Here is a 16,859-nt window from a genome sequence, read left to right as displayed (position 1 = left end):
CTGCTCTGCCCGGCATCCTAACAGCTGCCCTCACTGTTTGGGTTTCTTGGTTGTTTTCTAGACAATACCAACAATGTGTTGCCCGAGCAAGGAGAGACTGCCTGTATCTGGGAGCAGGAAACCGCTGAGGAGAGATGGGGGGTGGTGGGGGTTAGAACAGAGAGGTAATTGTATATGTAAGCGTGAGGCAACCTTAGTAGAGAGGTAGAAGCAGGAGGGTAGGGAGAGAGAAGGAAGGGAGAGAGAGACATGTTCTTAGGATGGGACGACTGGGGAAGAGGGAGAGAAGCAACGTGAGGAGAGAAAAGGGTGAAGACAGAAAGAAGAAATAAAGGAGAGCTTCAAGGGATCCTCGAGCCTTGGCATTTGAGTCGAGGGTCATATGTAGTGAGTGTGTTCGACTGACAAAAAAAAACAGAGAGAAAAAGTAAAGTAGGGAACCTAAGTGTGCGTATGGAAGGTTGGGTGTTTGTAAGTAAAAGTGTGTGTGAAACAAAGAAGAGCAGTGAGAGGGGGTGGAGGCAGAAAAATGGGGGAGTCCACATGCGACTGCAGCAGGCTGAATTGGAGAGAGAGGTGTTTTTAAAGTGCGTATAGAAAAGGAGGGAGGGCAGCAAGAGCATGCAGAGTGTATCCTTCCATCCGTCCCTGTAGCAGGGCTGAACGAGAGCCAGGAAAAAGGGGACGGGCCTCCCGGTCCTTTCCAGCTGACAAAAACAGCTGCCCAGGAGCCCGGGGCTGGAGCTTGTTTAAAGGACAGAGAGGGAGAGAGGACAGAAGGAGAGAGAGGAGGAGAAGAGAGGTCCAAAGTCCAGGACCCGTCCACCTATATGGGTTGCGTCCTGAGTTCGGACTGGTGTGGGGAGGAAGAGGTGCAACCTGTGTCGGTGGTCAGACACTCGTCTCTGAAGAGAAGGAGTCTGGAGAGGAGTGATAGTGGCAGGATGAGGCTGACAAAGGTCAGTGTGTGCATGTAGTGTTCACGTGAGTGATAGATGAACAAATAATTGGGCATGCATATGTTTATATGCATCCATGACGAGTGCCTGTGTTTGTAGTCAGGGTATTGGGCATGTCAAAGGATGAAATTTCAAAGGAGTGAGTTATTTATTGATCAAAGGTACATTATAGGGAAAATATATGTAGGATGTCATCGTATCCACAGTAATGTACAATACCAATATGTCAGAAGGAAACCAACATTTTATATATATATATATATATATTATAGATATGGTGTATTCTTTTACGGAGCCCATATATTATATATTTATATTGTATTACTTCTATTGTAATAGCTTCATTAAAGGGGAACTGCACAGATTTTACACATCGTAGTCTGTTTACAGGTGTTATGCATGTTGCATATGTGGAATATTTTTGGCTCTCGAGGGAGCTGTGTGAAATCTAATAAACTTGCCTCATGTGATGTCACTTGAGTCAGTGTTGGATGGGTCTGAAGACTACAAGTTTGAAATGTGGGGGTGTAGAGGTAACCCTGAGGCTAGCGGATCGAGGCTACATGTGCCGCTACTGGCATAACACACCCGAATCGCTGACCGACCGTCGGCAGGCGAGTTAAATTGTGGTTAATGTACAGTAGGAGCCCTACATTATGTGTGGAATAAAAAAAGACGATATCTCTGGTTCTGCTGCATTGATTTTGATACTTTTTTTTAAAAAACTGTCCATTGTGAGTCCACCAATGTTATAGAAGTGTGATGCTTAATCAGTGGAGTGTGTTTGCAAGTTGGTGCATTGGAGTCAATCCAATTATGTATAATAATTGTTTTTGGTTTTTAGTGAGAAAAATATTTTATTTTAATTGCTACTTGGAGATGATCAAGCAGCTCTTCAAGAATACATGTTTGGGTGTTGGTGGTGTCTACATTTTGAATTTCCCAGCCATAGATCTTTAATTCTGTTGCCTTCACACAGAAGTAATGATGCTTCAGCAGCGCCATGTTTTGGACAACACACCCATTGTAAACAGATAAGCAGAGCTAGTGTAAGGGCAAGAGTATTTTCAATTGTCTCTTTTTAATTTTGCTTGAAACAAAAGGATGCCTTGCATGTTTATGAGACCAACATTAATTAGGAATTAATATCAGAGCCATGTGTGATAGTAAAGTGCGAGGAAATAACTACACATCCCATGCTTCTTTCATTTGAGTGAATTTCAATGTGATATTAGTGGACATGTGTAAGAGATCTGAAGTTTGAAGAAGTGGTTGTTTATATTTTTACAAGGAGCGTGTGTATGTGTTTTGTTTGGCCTTCATTGAAAATGTGATGTAGATGAGGATGGCATCTCCAAGCTGAGGTCACATCTGTGCCGACACAATGGAACTGTTGTGACGGCCTCAGCACTGCTGAGGAATTACCATCATGTCAACAGAGCCAGGCTAGCTGGCTGGAGTGATCTTAAGTTGCTATCAGCTATCAAGAGCAGATTTTTACCTCTGTCCACCAGTTTGTATCACATTGGATTGCATACAGACATGAGTCTCTGTTGCTTTTGTATCCAGATGTGTGAATTATCTAAGTTTGTGTGTGTGTATTTTTCTAAATGTGTATGCATTCCATCTTCTATCTGGACTTGTTTCACATGTGTGTTTGTGTGCGTGTGTGTATGCTTGGTTGCACCACAGTCCCAGTGGCTCCATATTACATGCTTAGCAGCGTGGGAATGTGGAGCCCTCTGGACGACGTCATCCTGCAGTGACCGACCCCACTACAGGGGTGTGGGAACCGGCTGGATCCCACTTATTATCCTAGAGGAGGAGATGTTGTCTCATCTATTCATGGTCATTTTTCATTAACTTGTTTTTCACTTTTTATGGTTGCTTTCCATGGAATGAGAGTGAGTGTGAGGTGTGAAAAGATGCAACTATTAGTGAAAACCTGACCAGGATGTGACTTGGCTTTAATGTCTTTGTATCCTGCTATACTCATTGCCAAGTACTTACTGGAAAAACTTGGCAACAGAAAATGATGTTCCACATGTTGCACTCAGTGCGATTACATAATTTCCTGATGTTATGTCAGGAACATGGGAAAGGGATATTATTATTATCCCTTTCATTAATCATTAATTGTGCTCAAGAGCTGTACAACACAATATTTGCAGTTTGCAGGGTAGGGTCAAAACACATCCTTCAGTGTCATTAATGTTTTGTGAGCACTGGTGTTAATTAACAAATTATGGATTTTTCATTATTCACTCCATGAATAATTAAAAATGTTAATTATTTGATTACCCATAGCGTTTTATGATTTCATATACTCATTCTGTGCGCTGACAATAAGCCTGTTGCTTTACTGTCCAATGGTTCTTGGACAGCTGTTGAAGGAGAGTAGCTGAACATCAACAAACAATGTTCTAAAAATGGATTCTTGAAATAAACAGTTTCTGGTGTACAGACACAATAGTTTATATGGCACTCTTAAAAAAAAAAGAAAAGAAAAGAAAAAAAAAAGCACCAAGCCATCCAAGCCACAGCAATTCATGTGGGACAAATCTAAGTAGGAGAGCATTAGACAGAAGTAGTAAAATTACCACCTCAAGGTTGTGGCCTTTTCATAATATGATCTTTCTAAGATATCGTATTGTGTGTGATGATCACAAACAGATCATTGAAAGTTTCAAGTCTTCATATATTGGCAGTCATCCTAATAAACACGTATTGAATTCACCTACTGTGCATGCAGAGCCAAGGGTTCAAATCTGAGATTAATTAATGGAATCACTTGGCAGCTGAAGTTTAATATGAAACGTATTCTCACACAGCCCTTACTGCAGGATCGTTTAGCCACGCTAGCAGTAGATCAACAACTTCTATCCAGAATGAAATATCAACTATTGGATGGATTGCCATGAGATTCAGTGCATATATCCATGGTGCCCATGCGTTGTATGACTTTGGTGATTATCTGACTTTTCCTCTAGTGCAACCATGAAGTTGACATTTGGGGTTTTGACCGAAATGTCTTTTAGACGTGTTGTCATGACATCTGGTGCAGACATGCATATCCCCCTCAGGTTGAATTGTAATAACTCTAGTGAATTGTCATTTGTCCAATACCATGGTTTTATGACCAAAAACTAATGGCATCCCCTTCAGTCTCATTTGTACTTTGTGTTTAGGGCTAACTAGCAAAGGTCAATTCTAATGCCTTTGTTCTATGCCTGTGTGTAGATGGTCGAGGTTAGGCATTGATCTCGAATGGTTAGGGTCACGAGGATAGCCCATTGGTTAGGGGATAGGTTAAAGGCTGATATGTTTTTTTCGATTTGGCTGTTGACTCTGTTATATGTTGATCTCTTTTTCTTTAATGTAACACTGCTTTGTTCCTTACTTTATAAGTGTTATGGCTTCTAGGAATTCCAAGCTTACTGGTAGTTGTTTATATTGTTAGCGTTCCAGAAATAAAAGTCCATTCTGTCACCCCTGAAGTAACATTTGTAATCCTACTAGATCTGCTGTTGTTGACTCTAGAAATACATAGAGGCCTGGCGTTGTGACAGGGGTTTTATATGTTTTTATATGTTTGTCTAGCTTCCCTGTAATTTCTCATGAGCACCAAAAGTTTAGATTGGCCATGACCAATACTGAGGCCTTGAGCCACAGGCATCCACTACAAACACACCCAACACAGGAAGGAACACTGACCGGTTAGGGTTAAATATAGACCCCCCCGAAACATCCAGAATGAAACAAAGTATAATAGAATAGAAAGAGAAGTAATTGTCACACTCCTGGACGTCAGAAAACAAGATGACTTCCAATGTAAACGTAAGACTTGAGGGGTGGCTGACTAGATTCCTGGGCTTAAACACAATGAGCTGTCCCAAACTCTGAGCAGGATTTGAGCAATGCTTGTTGTTGTGGGCACGCAGATGAAAGCTGATCAAGGGAAAAGGGGAAGACATAAACCATTTCCTCCCTCAGTAAGTTTGCAAAAAAACAACAACAACAAAAACCAGCACCGCCGTTAAAAGAAACATCTCACGGGAAACTATGCACGAAATATTTTCTTTTTTTACACCCAAAAATGTTGAGCTTGACATTTGCCCAAGTTTTGAAAAATGTCTTTGGGTCTGAGAAGCGTTGGCTGACAGAAAGGATTTTTATTGAACTCATTGGCACAATACATGTGAACATGTGCTCCACAGTGTCATCAGTATCTCTATGTCTCAACCACTGCTTTCTCGCTCTTTAGCTCCTCTAACAGCTGCACCTTATCAGTCGTTGGCGTAGTGCTGTCTTACACAATCCTTCGTCAGGCTACACAGTCCCCTTTTTGAGCCTCCTTCTCCCCTTATTTCCTCTTGGCCTGGGTTCCCACTCTGTCCTCCTCTTTCTCATTTACCTCCAAGCTTGTTCCAAGTCCTTCCACTTCCTCAAGACTCAAAATTCTCAGTTCTATACGGACTAGAAAAAAAACACCTTGCAATACTTCATGGAGTGTTTACCAAAATCAAGCACCTTGCATTCTGGTGTCAACTGCGATCAATTAGTGTTGGTCTATGTGCAGAGAAAGCTGGATTCAGGATTCATTCCATGTGTGTTCAAAAGCGTCCCCCTCTTTCCTCATCTCCATCTTTCTTCCAACAGGACCCTCCCCCACTTTACTCACCGACTCAACCCCCCATTCCAATCCTAAGCACCAGCTTCCTGTCTCTCATGGTCCCTCTGTAGTTTTTTTAGTCTGGCATGTGGCCTCCCCACTCCTCTTGTTACCTTTTTCACGTTACCACTTTGTTCACTGCTTCTTAATCCATGCTCCCACACACACAGACACACACACACACACACACACACACCCGCCCCACCCCCTCTTCAACACCCTCATCTTTTCCCCTCACCCTGGCACAATCCAAAACAAAGGGAGCCAAAAATTCCACAAATAAGACCCCCCAAATCTATCAGCCCTGCTTTTTTTCTGTCATGAGCCGGAAATTCTTGTATTATGAGCGAAATGAATGGACTGCATTACTGCACCTTTTTTTTGGGGGGGGGGGATTACTGACTAACAGTCTGGTTTCACACTGATTGGTAGGGATATACTGTACCTGCACGTCAATCTAACACACATGGAAGTGACTAAGGGATTGAAGCAGCAGACAGAAATAATGCTCTGTGCATTAGAAGTCTGAAACTGGGGAATATAATGGGCTAACAATTTAAGACAGCATAAACCTCAGTGCATTCATGTGCATATATATTGATTATAATCACGACCATAAGCATGTACAGATAGTTTGGCAAGGAATCTAAGATTTACATCACCATGTTTGACGCAATAAGTGTTTTCCTTGTTTCTATTATAGTGATCAGCTAAGCCTGGCTTTGCCTTTGAAAATCTAAAACGCAAAGATGCTTCATCCATGTTTTAGTCTAATTTGACACTGTATCCACACTGCACCTGTGACGCTTTCTCTTATTTCACCACTAGGTGCTGCTACTAACACACGAGTCACTACTCAGCAGCTGTGACAATGCAGATGTTAATCAAGGCACATCTGTGTGTGTGTGTGTGTGTGTGTGTGTGTGTGTGTGTGTGTGTGTGTGTGTGTGTGTGTGTGTGTGTGTGTGTGTGTGTGTGTGTGTGTGTGTGTGTGGGGCACTCTGACCACACGTAGCCCAAGATGACGTGGGGACTTTTGAACAGTGATTCCTAACCAAAGTATTTGTACACCTAGATGATACTTCTGCAGTTACCATGGGGTACGGACAGATTGTGGAGTAGGTCAGGTGGGTCAGGTTTATTTGGAGAGAAAAAAAGTAATAGTATTATCATGCCATTAAAAATATAAAAGCTATATATTTGTGTTAAAGGGTAAAAATGATAATGAATTAAAATTGCAGAGATGCTGATCCAGTAACATTCTGGCTATGATAGTCAGCAAGTGACCAGAGAAGCTAAAAATAATGGATACAGGTCTGAAACATCCACCTTTTGCCACTCTGAGTGGTGGCAGGCAGTACAGATACAAAAGTTGACTGAACCTTCTGAAAAAAGAGACCAAGCCTTAAAATATATATTGTAACAATATCCACTTTTATATACTTAATGATATTCAACTCAATTCAATTTTATTTATAGTGTCAAATCATAACAGGTGTTATCTCAGGACAGGTCTAGGCCACACTCGAGAATTTACAAAGTACTGTGGTGAGGAAAAACTTCCTTTTAACACCCAGTTTAAAATGAATACAAATGAACACATGCAGAACAGGACAGGGGGTGAGGATGAGGAGGTACTTGGGCTGAGGGGTACGCCAGACAAAAAAGAGCCTAGAACCCCTAAGCTAGAGAGTCCTGACTAAAATACTTTTTGTTCAGACTACATTAAGTTCCTGAGCTATTTGTTGACATAAACATGTCTGTTACACATGTGATAATGCTTATGTGTACTGTAGGAGGAGGGGAGGAGGCCCAGAGCCACCTTGTGCACATGGGGCCCATAATTAAAACATGTGTGTGTGCGTGTGTGTGTGTGTGTGTGTGTGTGTGTTTGTGAGCTACATAGTGACATGTTTGTTTGTTTACATGCTAAGGTTTCAAACGCCTCTTAGATTTTTTTTTTGACACAGTCACACCCAGATCCACCTACCATACCATAATTTTGACCCTGTTGTGAAGGATATAGGGCTGATTCTGTGGTTATTTAATTACAGTTATTTACATTTTTATTTTAAACTACTTAAGCGACCATACTATTGCACAGCCACATCATCAATATATTTAGGAATACACTGTGAATATGTGTGATATATGTGATAAAAACAAATACTATGAGGAGGGATGATAGGGTAAAGCACATTCTGGATTCATCACCTCAATCACAGGGATTTTAAGGTGTTTAATTCAGCCAATCCAGATCCAGTTTCCTTACGCTCCCCTCCAGGAACCGGCCTATCAGGGGAGGAAAATCCAGTTATAGTACTCCACACATGCGTGTAGCTCCACCCCGCAGCCCCTGTACGGAGGGTGGACCGGAGTAAAGAAAACAAGTTATCTCAGTGGCAGGCCATGTTACTGATGGTCTTCCTGAGAATGAGGGGCAGCTTTTAACCCAGGGAATATGATTAGCGGGAAAATGAACAAGGTAAGATCACAAGTCTCAAGTCTATAAGCCTCGAGAGAAAAGTTATAGTTTCTGGTTGTGTTTGTCTTAGATCCAGTGATTGGTCGACCAGTTAAAGTTACTTAGCAGTCAGTATTTGCAGCCTGTATGAAATATTTTGGATGGATGCGTTGTGATGCTGAGTTTTCATATGCTGGCTGCGCACTTTGTGAAATTGATTTCTTGTCTTCTGTGGAGACGCCATAACGTTAAAATCATGTTCAGTTTTGCCTTTATTCAGATGTTTGCTCAGGTTAGTTATAGTTATGTTAAGGAAAGTTATACACAAATTCCTAACATATGTTCTGGAGGTGGCTCCCTTAAGAGAAAAGTAGGCTCGGTATTATGCTGTTCAATGGGAGATGTAATGTAACGTATAGCCGTATGTTTAGTTAACGTTACACTACATTTTCTTTGATAACCCCACAATTAGGCCTAGGCTACTTACTGTTTTAATTATCGTGATTTCACTATAGTAGGCTGGTTATGAGAAACATGGAGACTCAAAGAAACGTGTTCTCTGTCCGACGCACTTCATTAAACTGACATAAAGTGTTCTGAATAGAGTCATTTGATGCATTAGGCGGCCTACACCTTCCCCACTGTTACTGCGTCAGCACCACTCAGTCATTGTTAATGTCGCAAATTCATGTCGCGGGGGGGGGGGGCATGTTTCTCCAGAGCGCGTGTGCGCGTGCAAGGTTTTGACGGAAGATTATAGGTGACAGTTTGGTTTGGTTTTACGTTAAAATGCATACAATTGCAGTTAGAAACCGTATGTATAAATTAAAGCAGCCAATGCAAAATCAGTAAAATGTGTGGATGAGTTTGATGGTTTCTCCACTATGTATCTTCAATTACACTCTCAGTGAATTCCCAGCTCTAGACCTAAATGCAAATGGTCAAAAGCCAAGAGCAAGAGCTAGAAAGCTGTCCTTTACCTACTTTACCTACATTGACCATTTTGTAGAGCTGCAAAGATTAATCAATTAGTTGTCAACTATTTAATAATTAATAATTACATTTTTTTTTTTTTTAGACCAAACAGATTAATCGACAATGAAAATGATCATTAGTTGCAGCCCTGCGATGGAGACATAAAGTTCCTGATGCAATATAAAATGTGCCCAAATAGTTGAGTGACAGTGCAATTTGGTCAAAACTTAGTGCCTCAGACTGATCTCATGAAGTGGCGTATGTATGACATGTCAATTCGTATGCCGTTATTGGCGTGTTATCAAGATGCTTACTCGCTTTTTAGCGTGTTAATCAACGCCGTTTGGCCTCCATTGACTTACATTACCTTGCGATTGCTTGTGAATTGACGCCGTAACACAGGACTTTCACCCAGGAGAGCGGGGCTCGTGTCCTGCGTGTCACGTTTCCTTCGTGTCCTGCATGTGACGTTTCCTTTCCATGTTTGTTCTTTTCCTAAACCAACCCTGGTGTGACGTTTCCTATAACCAACCGTAGCCTCGCGATAACACGTAGCCTCGCGATAACACGCCACGTGGCTTTAGAAAGTGCCGTGTATGTTTACGCTGTGGCGTTGCAGACTGCCGTCCACTGTATACAACGTAGACGTACACGCAGATAGCTCAAAATGCGTACAGATAACACGCCACTTTAGAGTTTAGATCCTCAGGCCGGGCTGGGCCCTTGATCAAGCATTTGTGTTTTTTTTAATCATTACTTTATTAGCCTAATTGGGTGGGGAGAAAGCTATGCCATAATCAGAAATATTATCTATATAGGCTATATTTAGGCCAAAGTAACAAATGTGTCCAAAAAGTTACACAAGTTGGACTACAGTTACAAAATGCAACACGTGTCATGCGCGGAGTCTCTTCCTCTCGCACACATCACACCGGGGCTGCTGGGCTGTATGGTGGAGCTTAAGTGCAACATGGAGCTTGAGGATGTAAAGAAAAAAAGAAAAACAGGAGAATTACCTTTGAGCAAGTTTGGAGGAAAGTCTGAGGTATGGAACCATTTTAAACAAGTCGTGGGCAGTGACAACATGTGTCGGCTTTGTCGAGTGCATTAGGCTAAGTGTGGCACGCTGCTCGCCTATGACAGCAAATAAAACGGGGACTTGGATGATGAACAGACACATGAAGCAGGCTCGCCGTGGCAGAAAAGATGATAGTCAGCCTTCAACGTCCTCTTTTGTTACTTCTCCAAGCATGAGGGCGAAGCAAGCCCTCACAGAGAAATGCGTTGAGTTCAAACAGAGTTCAACTCTGAATTGTAGTTGAGAACGTCAGTTATACACAACGTGCACGGGCTCGGGTTGGGTCGGGCTTGATTTTTTGGGCCAGATCTAAGCTCTACGCCACTTGGCTTTAGGAAAGTGGCGTAGAGCTTAGATAAGTGTAAGTCATGATGTCATGTTGAGTGCCTTGTTAAAGAAAAGTAGGCTTGAGTAACACGCAATTTGTTGCTTCCAGCCTCCTCAGATTGGGATGATAGACTGTGTGTGTGTGTGTGTGTGTGTGTGTGTGTGTGTGTGTGTGTGTGTGTGTGTGTGTGTGTGTGTGTGTGTGTGTGAGATGTACAATTTTCCCAAGGGCACATCAAGCGCACAAGTTGACTAAAAGGATGCTGTGAACCAAAATCTGTCATGTGTGTGAATGATCACGCTTGGTGTAGTAATCCTACCGTAGGTGTGTGTGTGTATGTATGCATGCCTACACTGATTAATGGCTGTTGCGTGGTTCATGCATCCGACAATTAGTGTTGGCTCCGTATCACCATCCCTTGTCAGAGTTCCTATCCTGCTTTGCGGCATGAGGAAAACCGCTACACATTAACAACAAGATAACATTGTCCAACCTCTCCAACCTTTCTTTTACTGATAACAGTGTATATTTTCTCCTATGCGAACCATATGTAATGTAGATAGGCGGTGGTCAGCCGGCATTTTGATCAGATTGGAAAGGGTGCTTGTGATTTCAAAACTCAGTTTTTCTGGGAAAACCTGGGCAACAACAAACTGTTGCCTTTGAGCAAGGCACTAAGGCACTCCACCGGAGATGCTCAGTAACCAGCAGTACAATACTGTTGTTGTACTCTGTGTACAGTAGGTATTCTATATTTGTAATTATTGGGTGTAACTGAGAAGTTTGATGGTCCAGACAGGGTCCATGATGGCTGTGTTTACTTGGGACGCCCCCTGTTCCCTGCCTCAAGCCAAGAGGCGAATACAGAGCCTGGTTCACAGTCCCTTGTGCCAGATGCAGTTACACTGAAATCTACAGTAGCACCCATTCACTCTCACCTGGAAAATCCAGGCAGCAATAAAACAGAATGGATGTAAATGATTTGCATCTAGTCCAGCAGGAGCAGCGACAGGTTTCCTTGAAACGGAACTTCTGTGAATCATGTGTCTGAGGCTGCAATGCGATCGAATCTGGTCCTAACTAACATGTCTAACCATCACTTAATCATCACCCTTGGAAGATGTCATCCACTAACGTACTGAGGCCATGTCACACTTTTGAGGCAAAGCAGATGGTGCATGCCAGTAAATATCAACAACTGCAGCAAGGGGTGTTGGTGGTGCTGCTGGAGCATTAAGGTCATTGTGTGTGTGTGTGTGTGTGTGTGTGTGTGTGTGTGTGTGTGTGTGCGTGCGTGCGTTCGTGCGTGCGTAAGCAGCAGGAGTCCCAGTGAACGGAAGTGTGTCATGGCCAGCACGCTGACCTCACCTCGGGAACAGGCAGTCTCTGTTCCCTCCACTGCCTGTCCCACCCTTCTGACACACACGTGCACACTTACATACAAATGAATTGACACACATTTATTAACACACATGCTGGCCTTGATGCCAACAAATGATGCAGGAACCCAGATAAGCCCAGACCCATGTAAGACACTTTCAAAGGTGGGTGGAATTTAAGTACACAAGAAGTCTCAAACCCAACGCTGAAGTGTGCGTGCGTGCGTGCGTGCGTGTGTGCGTTGTAGTGCATAAAACATTGTGTAATAAGCAGACATTACAAACTGCTGGCTTTTTGTACATTTCTGATGGATACTAAACGTTCCTGTCACAAAAAAGGAGACTCCGGGTATTTCCATTGAAACTGAGGGTCAAGTCTCTAAAGTCTTTTAAAGACCTATGAGTTAGACTTCTAGAATTGTGTGATCGTCAATGGGAAAACCTGCTTTGCACTTACATCATTTGGACACGATATGCGATATGACCTGGCAAACAGTTCACATGTATTCATTATAGAGCCGAAACAATTAGCACTGATTTATTGATTAGTCTACTGACATAAAAGGAATCAGCATCTCTTGATAATTGATCAATCATTTAAGCAAACATGTCAAACATTCATTGGCTCCAGCTACTTAATTGTGCTGTTTTTTTTGCCTTATGTGACAGTAAAGTAAATATCTTCAAAGTTACTTTGTACTTTGAGAGCAACAAAAAGCCGGAGTCAAATTCCCTGTATGTGTTTACACATTAGCAACTGAGCTAACGAGAGGAGAGCTCGTTCCCATCCAATAACTTTTGTTGAATGAAATGATCTCCAGTCCTGAGAGCAAATACCAGGGGGGAGTAATCAGCCCAGTACAGCGAAAATAGAAAGAAACCCAGAGAACTTTTGTGTCTGACTAGCGCTACCATATTACCGGTAGTCCCTACATCACCAAGCTTTTAGAACAACATATTTCAAGAAGATGTGCCAATCAACTTTGCTTTGCACTTTCTGGTGTGACCCCATCTTTAGACAGTGTAGGAAAATAAGGATGGGAGTTTTTCCACTATTTCCTGTATTGATTAAAGGGGACCTCCACTGGTTTTACACATCAAAGTCTGTTTACAGCTTTGATGTTGAGTACTACAGCATGTTAAAAAAAAAAGTTGTACAGTGTATATGTACTGTATGCCTTTTGTGGCTCAAGAGGGAGCTGCGTAAAGTCTGATAAATGTCCCCAAGTGATGTCACTTGAGTCAGTGTAGGATGGGTCTGAAGACTTCAAGTTTGAAAACGAAAAACATCTGGGTGTGTGGAGTTACAAAGAAGAATCCTTGGATAATACACTCGGATCTCCGACCGAACTGTTGCTAGGCAATTTGAATTGTGGGTAATGCAGGCGCCAGGTTTTGAGAAAAAAGAAGAATACATGGAATAAAAAAGATGATATCTCTGGTTCTGCTGCATCGCTTTACTAATTGTCCATCAACACTCCGACAATGTTATAGTACTATAGAGTAGAGCTGTAATCGGGCCAGATTACGGGCTTGCAACCTGGAGTGCAAACCCGAGCCCAGCCCGAGCCTGTGTAAAATTACAGAAATTAAGACCGGACCTGACGGGTTCAGGCAAAGCTCTTTAGCTCTACTATAGAGTAATCTAAAATCCAATTTTGCAGGTTGGTGTATTGGTGTCAAAATCCAGTTGTGTATAATAATCGTTTTTGTAACTTATTTGTTATCAGTGAGAACGCCAGTCATGTCAGGGATCAAATAAGAAAAAAAGAATGAAAATGAAAATGTCAATCAAATTCAAGCAATTGAAAGTGTATCGATCAAATGGTCAGACTTTTGGTTGTACAGAACAGACGCTAACCCAAAGCGACTGTGTTCGGCTTGAAAAATGCCCTAAAGATCGGAAGACAATGTTCCATTATGAGTCACGATCACAGAGTTCTTATAATGACAAAATCTGTAGGAAGAGTTTCCCCTCCGAGGCTTCTTCCAATGTGTGCCCTCACTGACCATCTGCAGCTGAAGCTGAGGTCACAGTGTCCAGGCCTGCAGTCAGTAATGTAGCACTCCCACACAATGCCCATCATTGTCTAAATATCAAGACTATTTTTGGAGAGAAAGAAGAGGAAAGGAGCAAGAGAGTTTCCAGGGATGTGTGTGTGTGTGTGTGTGTGTGTGTGTGTGTGTGTGTGTGTGTGTGTATGCGCACGAACAAATGGTTTCTGTGTATTTGTTTTGACATTTGTATGCATAAATCTTTGCCTGTGTGTGCATCTGTTGTATAAGTGTCCAACCCCTCCCTGGTTGAATCCAGCTACTGTTCTGTGACGGCTGGCAGACGTGCAGCGAGGAATGGGAGGGATTTCTGGTTAGAAAGCATTTCTTTGACTCCAGAAACCTCTGGTTCCTTTTTCTGCCAGAGAGCTAAAAATATTAGAAAAAGGACCTTCTTGTGCGTAGCAGATGTTGTAGGTGGGGTCTATCCTGACATTAGTTGGGGGACACGGGGAAGGGAAGAGGAAAGGGGAAGGCTGTCCATTTCCACTGACCTGTCTGCAGGGCTACACGTCTGCACGTGAGTGAGTGTTTGTGTGCAGCTTGTGTGTGTGTGTAGAGTTTTTCTTCCTGAGGTAGCTGTTTACAACTTGTGTCACTTCTGTAGAAATGTGGGCAGGTCCCAGCTGGTGGAGGCTTTGTAAGTCAGAGGGGCACATGTACATGTGAGGGTTTGCCCTGGAGTTCGATTAATCACTTTCAAATCGAAATCGCAATTTGAAAGAGCGTGATCGTAAATACCGCGATTAATTGAATGTGAGTATTCAGTTGAATGTTTGGTGTGACATTTGATTTAACATTTTTTATTCCTCTTTTCATTATTATGTTTACTGTTTTTTTTTCATAAGAGAAATGCTGGAATAATGTTACATACCACAGATTGTTTACAGAAATGTCCTATTTTCAGTGGAATCAATGGAATTTTTCATTCATGATGTGATAAATGTTCTGCGTTTGACTGTTCAATGTTCCATGCTTATTAAAAGAAAAACACTTATTGCCGGAATTCACATCTATGTTACATAGATTAAACATAGAGCAGTTTTGATGGTGTCTTATGACATGTTTTTTTTGTTACACAGTGAATATTGAACATTAGCTATACTTTTTGTTTACAGTGTGTCCTCTAGAATTTTTTTTCAGCAGCGGCGGGGGGTAGGGGGTGTTGAATGTCAAACAGTAACGTTACCTGAAAACAGCGTGTACTTTCTTTTTAGCATCTCACATCACACTTTCAGTCACTATGACCACTACTAAGGTCAGAAACATTGTGCCGAAATATGAACAATAACGTTGCTGTCGACAGGCTTATCTGCTAATGTTAGCTACCGACCATTAGCTTGAAACCATTCAGCAAATAGATGGTACCGTAGGGTGCCGTTTCCTGAAACCGGTGATTTAACGTCACCGCGCATTTTACACACAGTTTAACAACAAAACAAAACGCAGAGTCAACATTACTAGCTGCGTTTTTCATGTTGGTTTTGAGTGGTATGCACCCCCACTAACCTGGAAAACGGTTTTAAAACCGTAACGTTAATACAGTGTGTCAGAGGAATACACCGTCTCCTGCAGCGGGGGAGTCAAAGGCAGAGGGACTGCAGCGTTCGCTAACGTTAGCTTCTTATCTCATCTGGGGTCTGATAAACAGTAAATTCATCAAAATCAGTGTCCACAACGCTTTTTCCCAATAAACTGTAGCTGTCATATTTCATGGGACCTGCGTGAGTGCGGATTTCATGTCGCGGATTTCGTCTCTGTTTGTCACTTTGCCTAAGATTGCCTGAGCCCTGTTGTTTATTTGGTTGCCATGACTTCGCGAGTGACGACGTCCTGTCACTGTTCCAGTTGCTCACCCTAAAGGGGAGAGAGAGCGGATGACAGTTTGCTTGAGTTCAGTAGAGCAGACGGCTCTGCGGAGTCGTGTAATTACGACTTTATGACATTTCATAAACAGCTGAAGGAGCGGCGGTGCGCGGTGTACATAGCAGAAACCCTGTTGTGCGTCTACCCTATTTCTGATACCGTGGCGGCAGAAATTTTACCGTGGCGGGCCACCACGGTAAAATCACCATAGAGGAAACACTGGTTTAAAATCGCAATTCGAATCGTAATCTCAATATCTGGCAAAAAAACTCGCAATTCGATTGTTTTCCCCCAAATCGTTGTGCCTTAGTTTGCCCATCAATATTTTTTGGTGACAGCAGATGGATCCAGTTTGGTTAACCTGTGTGGTTGTGTGTTTGTGCATCTACAGTATTAGTGAATCAATCGATTTGTTCTAGGGCTGTGCATTTAATCAAAGTTGTAATCGTGATTATGATTTCTGCTCCTAATGTTTACAAAAACTGATTTTGCACATTACGTTTTGCAAGTAAACTCTTATTTGGTCTTGTGTTCTGAATGAAAAAAAAGAAAATTCAAACGGTAAAAGTATTAAGGGAAATTTGACAGTTCAAGGTGTTTTCACTGTTGATTTGTTTAACTGTTTCAATAACTGCAACATCTTTCCAAAAGACAATGATTATTATGAAAATTATCGTGATTATGATTTTTTTTTTTTTCCATAATCGAGCAGCCCAAATTTGTTCATTTCCTGCTAAATAGATAAAAAAAAAAAAATTCTGTTTTTCAGCTTATTCCTCTCAGGCAGAAGAAATTATCTAACCAGTCTCTTTATTAGCTCACTCAATACCAAATAACACATGTTTTACCAGGGGATGCTGTTTTTTATCCATTACAGTGGTGACGATAATTACTATCCTGGGGACCGGGCTCAGCATCTCAGGTTGTTTTCAGGACTTATACACTCGGGCTCTTCCAGCTGTTTTCTGCTTCCTCTGTTGTCGTCCTCCTCAAAGTTGTAAACCGATAGATCTGGCCACTTTTCTCTTCTTAATTAAGGTAATCATGCAATTGGTACTTGTGGAAGTTACCTCATGATACAGG

General features: G+C 42.0%; 1 protein-coding gene across 4 annotated transcripts in view; it reads left to right on the top strand.

Annotated features, from left to right (window-relative positions):
* Positions 1–275: 275 nt before the first annotated feature.
* Positions 276–16,859, top strand: part of tns2a (tensin 2a) — a 70,532-nt gene continuing 53,948 nt past the window's right edge. For 2 of the 4 annotated variants that reach the window (XM_078254330.1, XM_078254328.1), the window contains exon 1: positions 277–959. In XM_078254330.1, the coding sequence (XP_078110456.1) occupies positions 831–959 (129 nt within the window). In that variant the 5' untranslated portion in view covers positions 277–830. Of the gene's footprint in view, positions 960–8,006; positions 8,117–16,859 lie in introns of those variants that run through there. The other 2 variants (XM_078254329.1, XM_078254331.1) reach the window with 2 other exon arrangements.

This window comes from Sander vitreus, chromosome 7 (genome assembly GCF_031162955.1).
Source record: "Sander vitreus isolate 19-12246 chromosome 7, sanVit1, whole genome shotgun sequence".
In the NCBI taxonomy this organism is placed as follows: Eukaryota; Metazoa; Chordata; class Actinopteri; order Perciformes; family Percidae; genus Sander; species Sander vitreus.
This window is presented reverse-complemented; position numbering and strand designations above follow the sequence as displayed.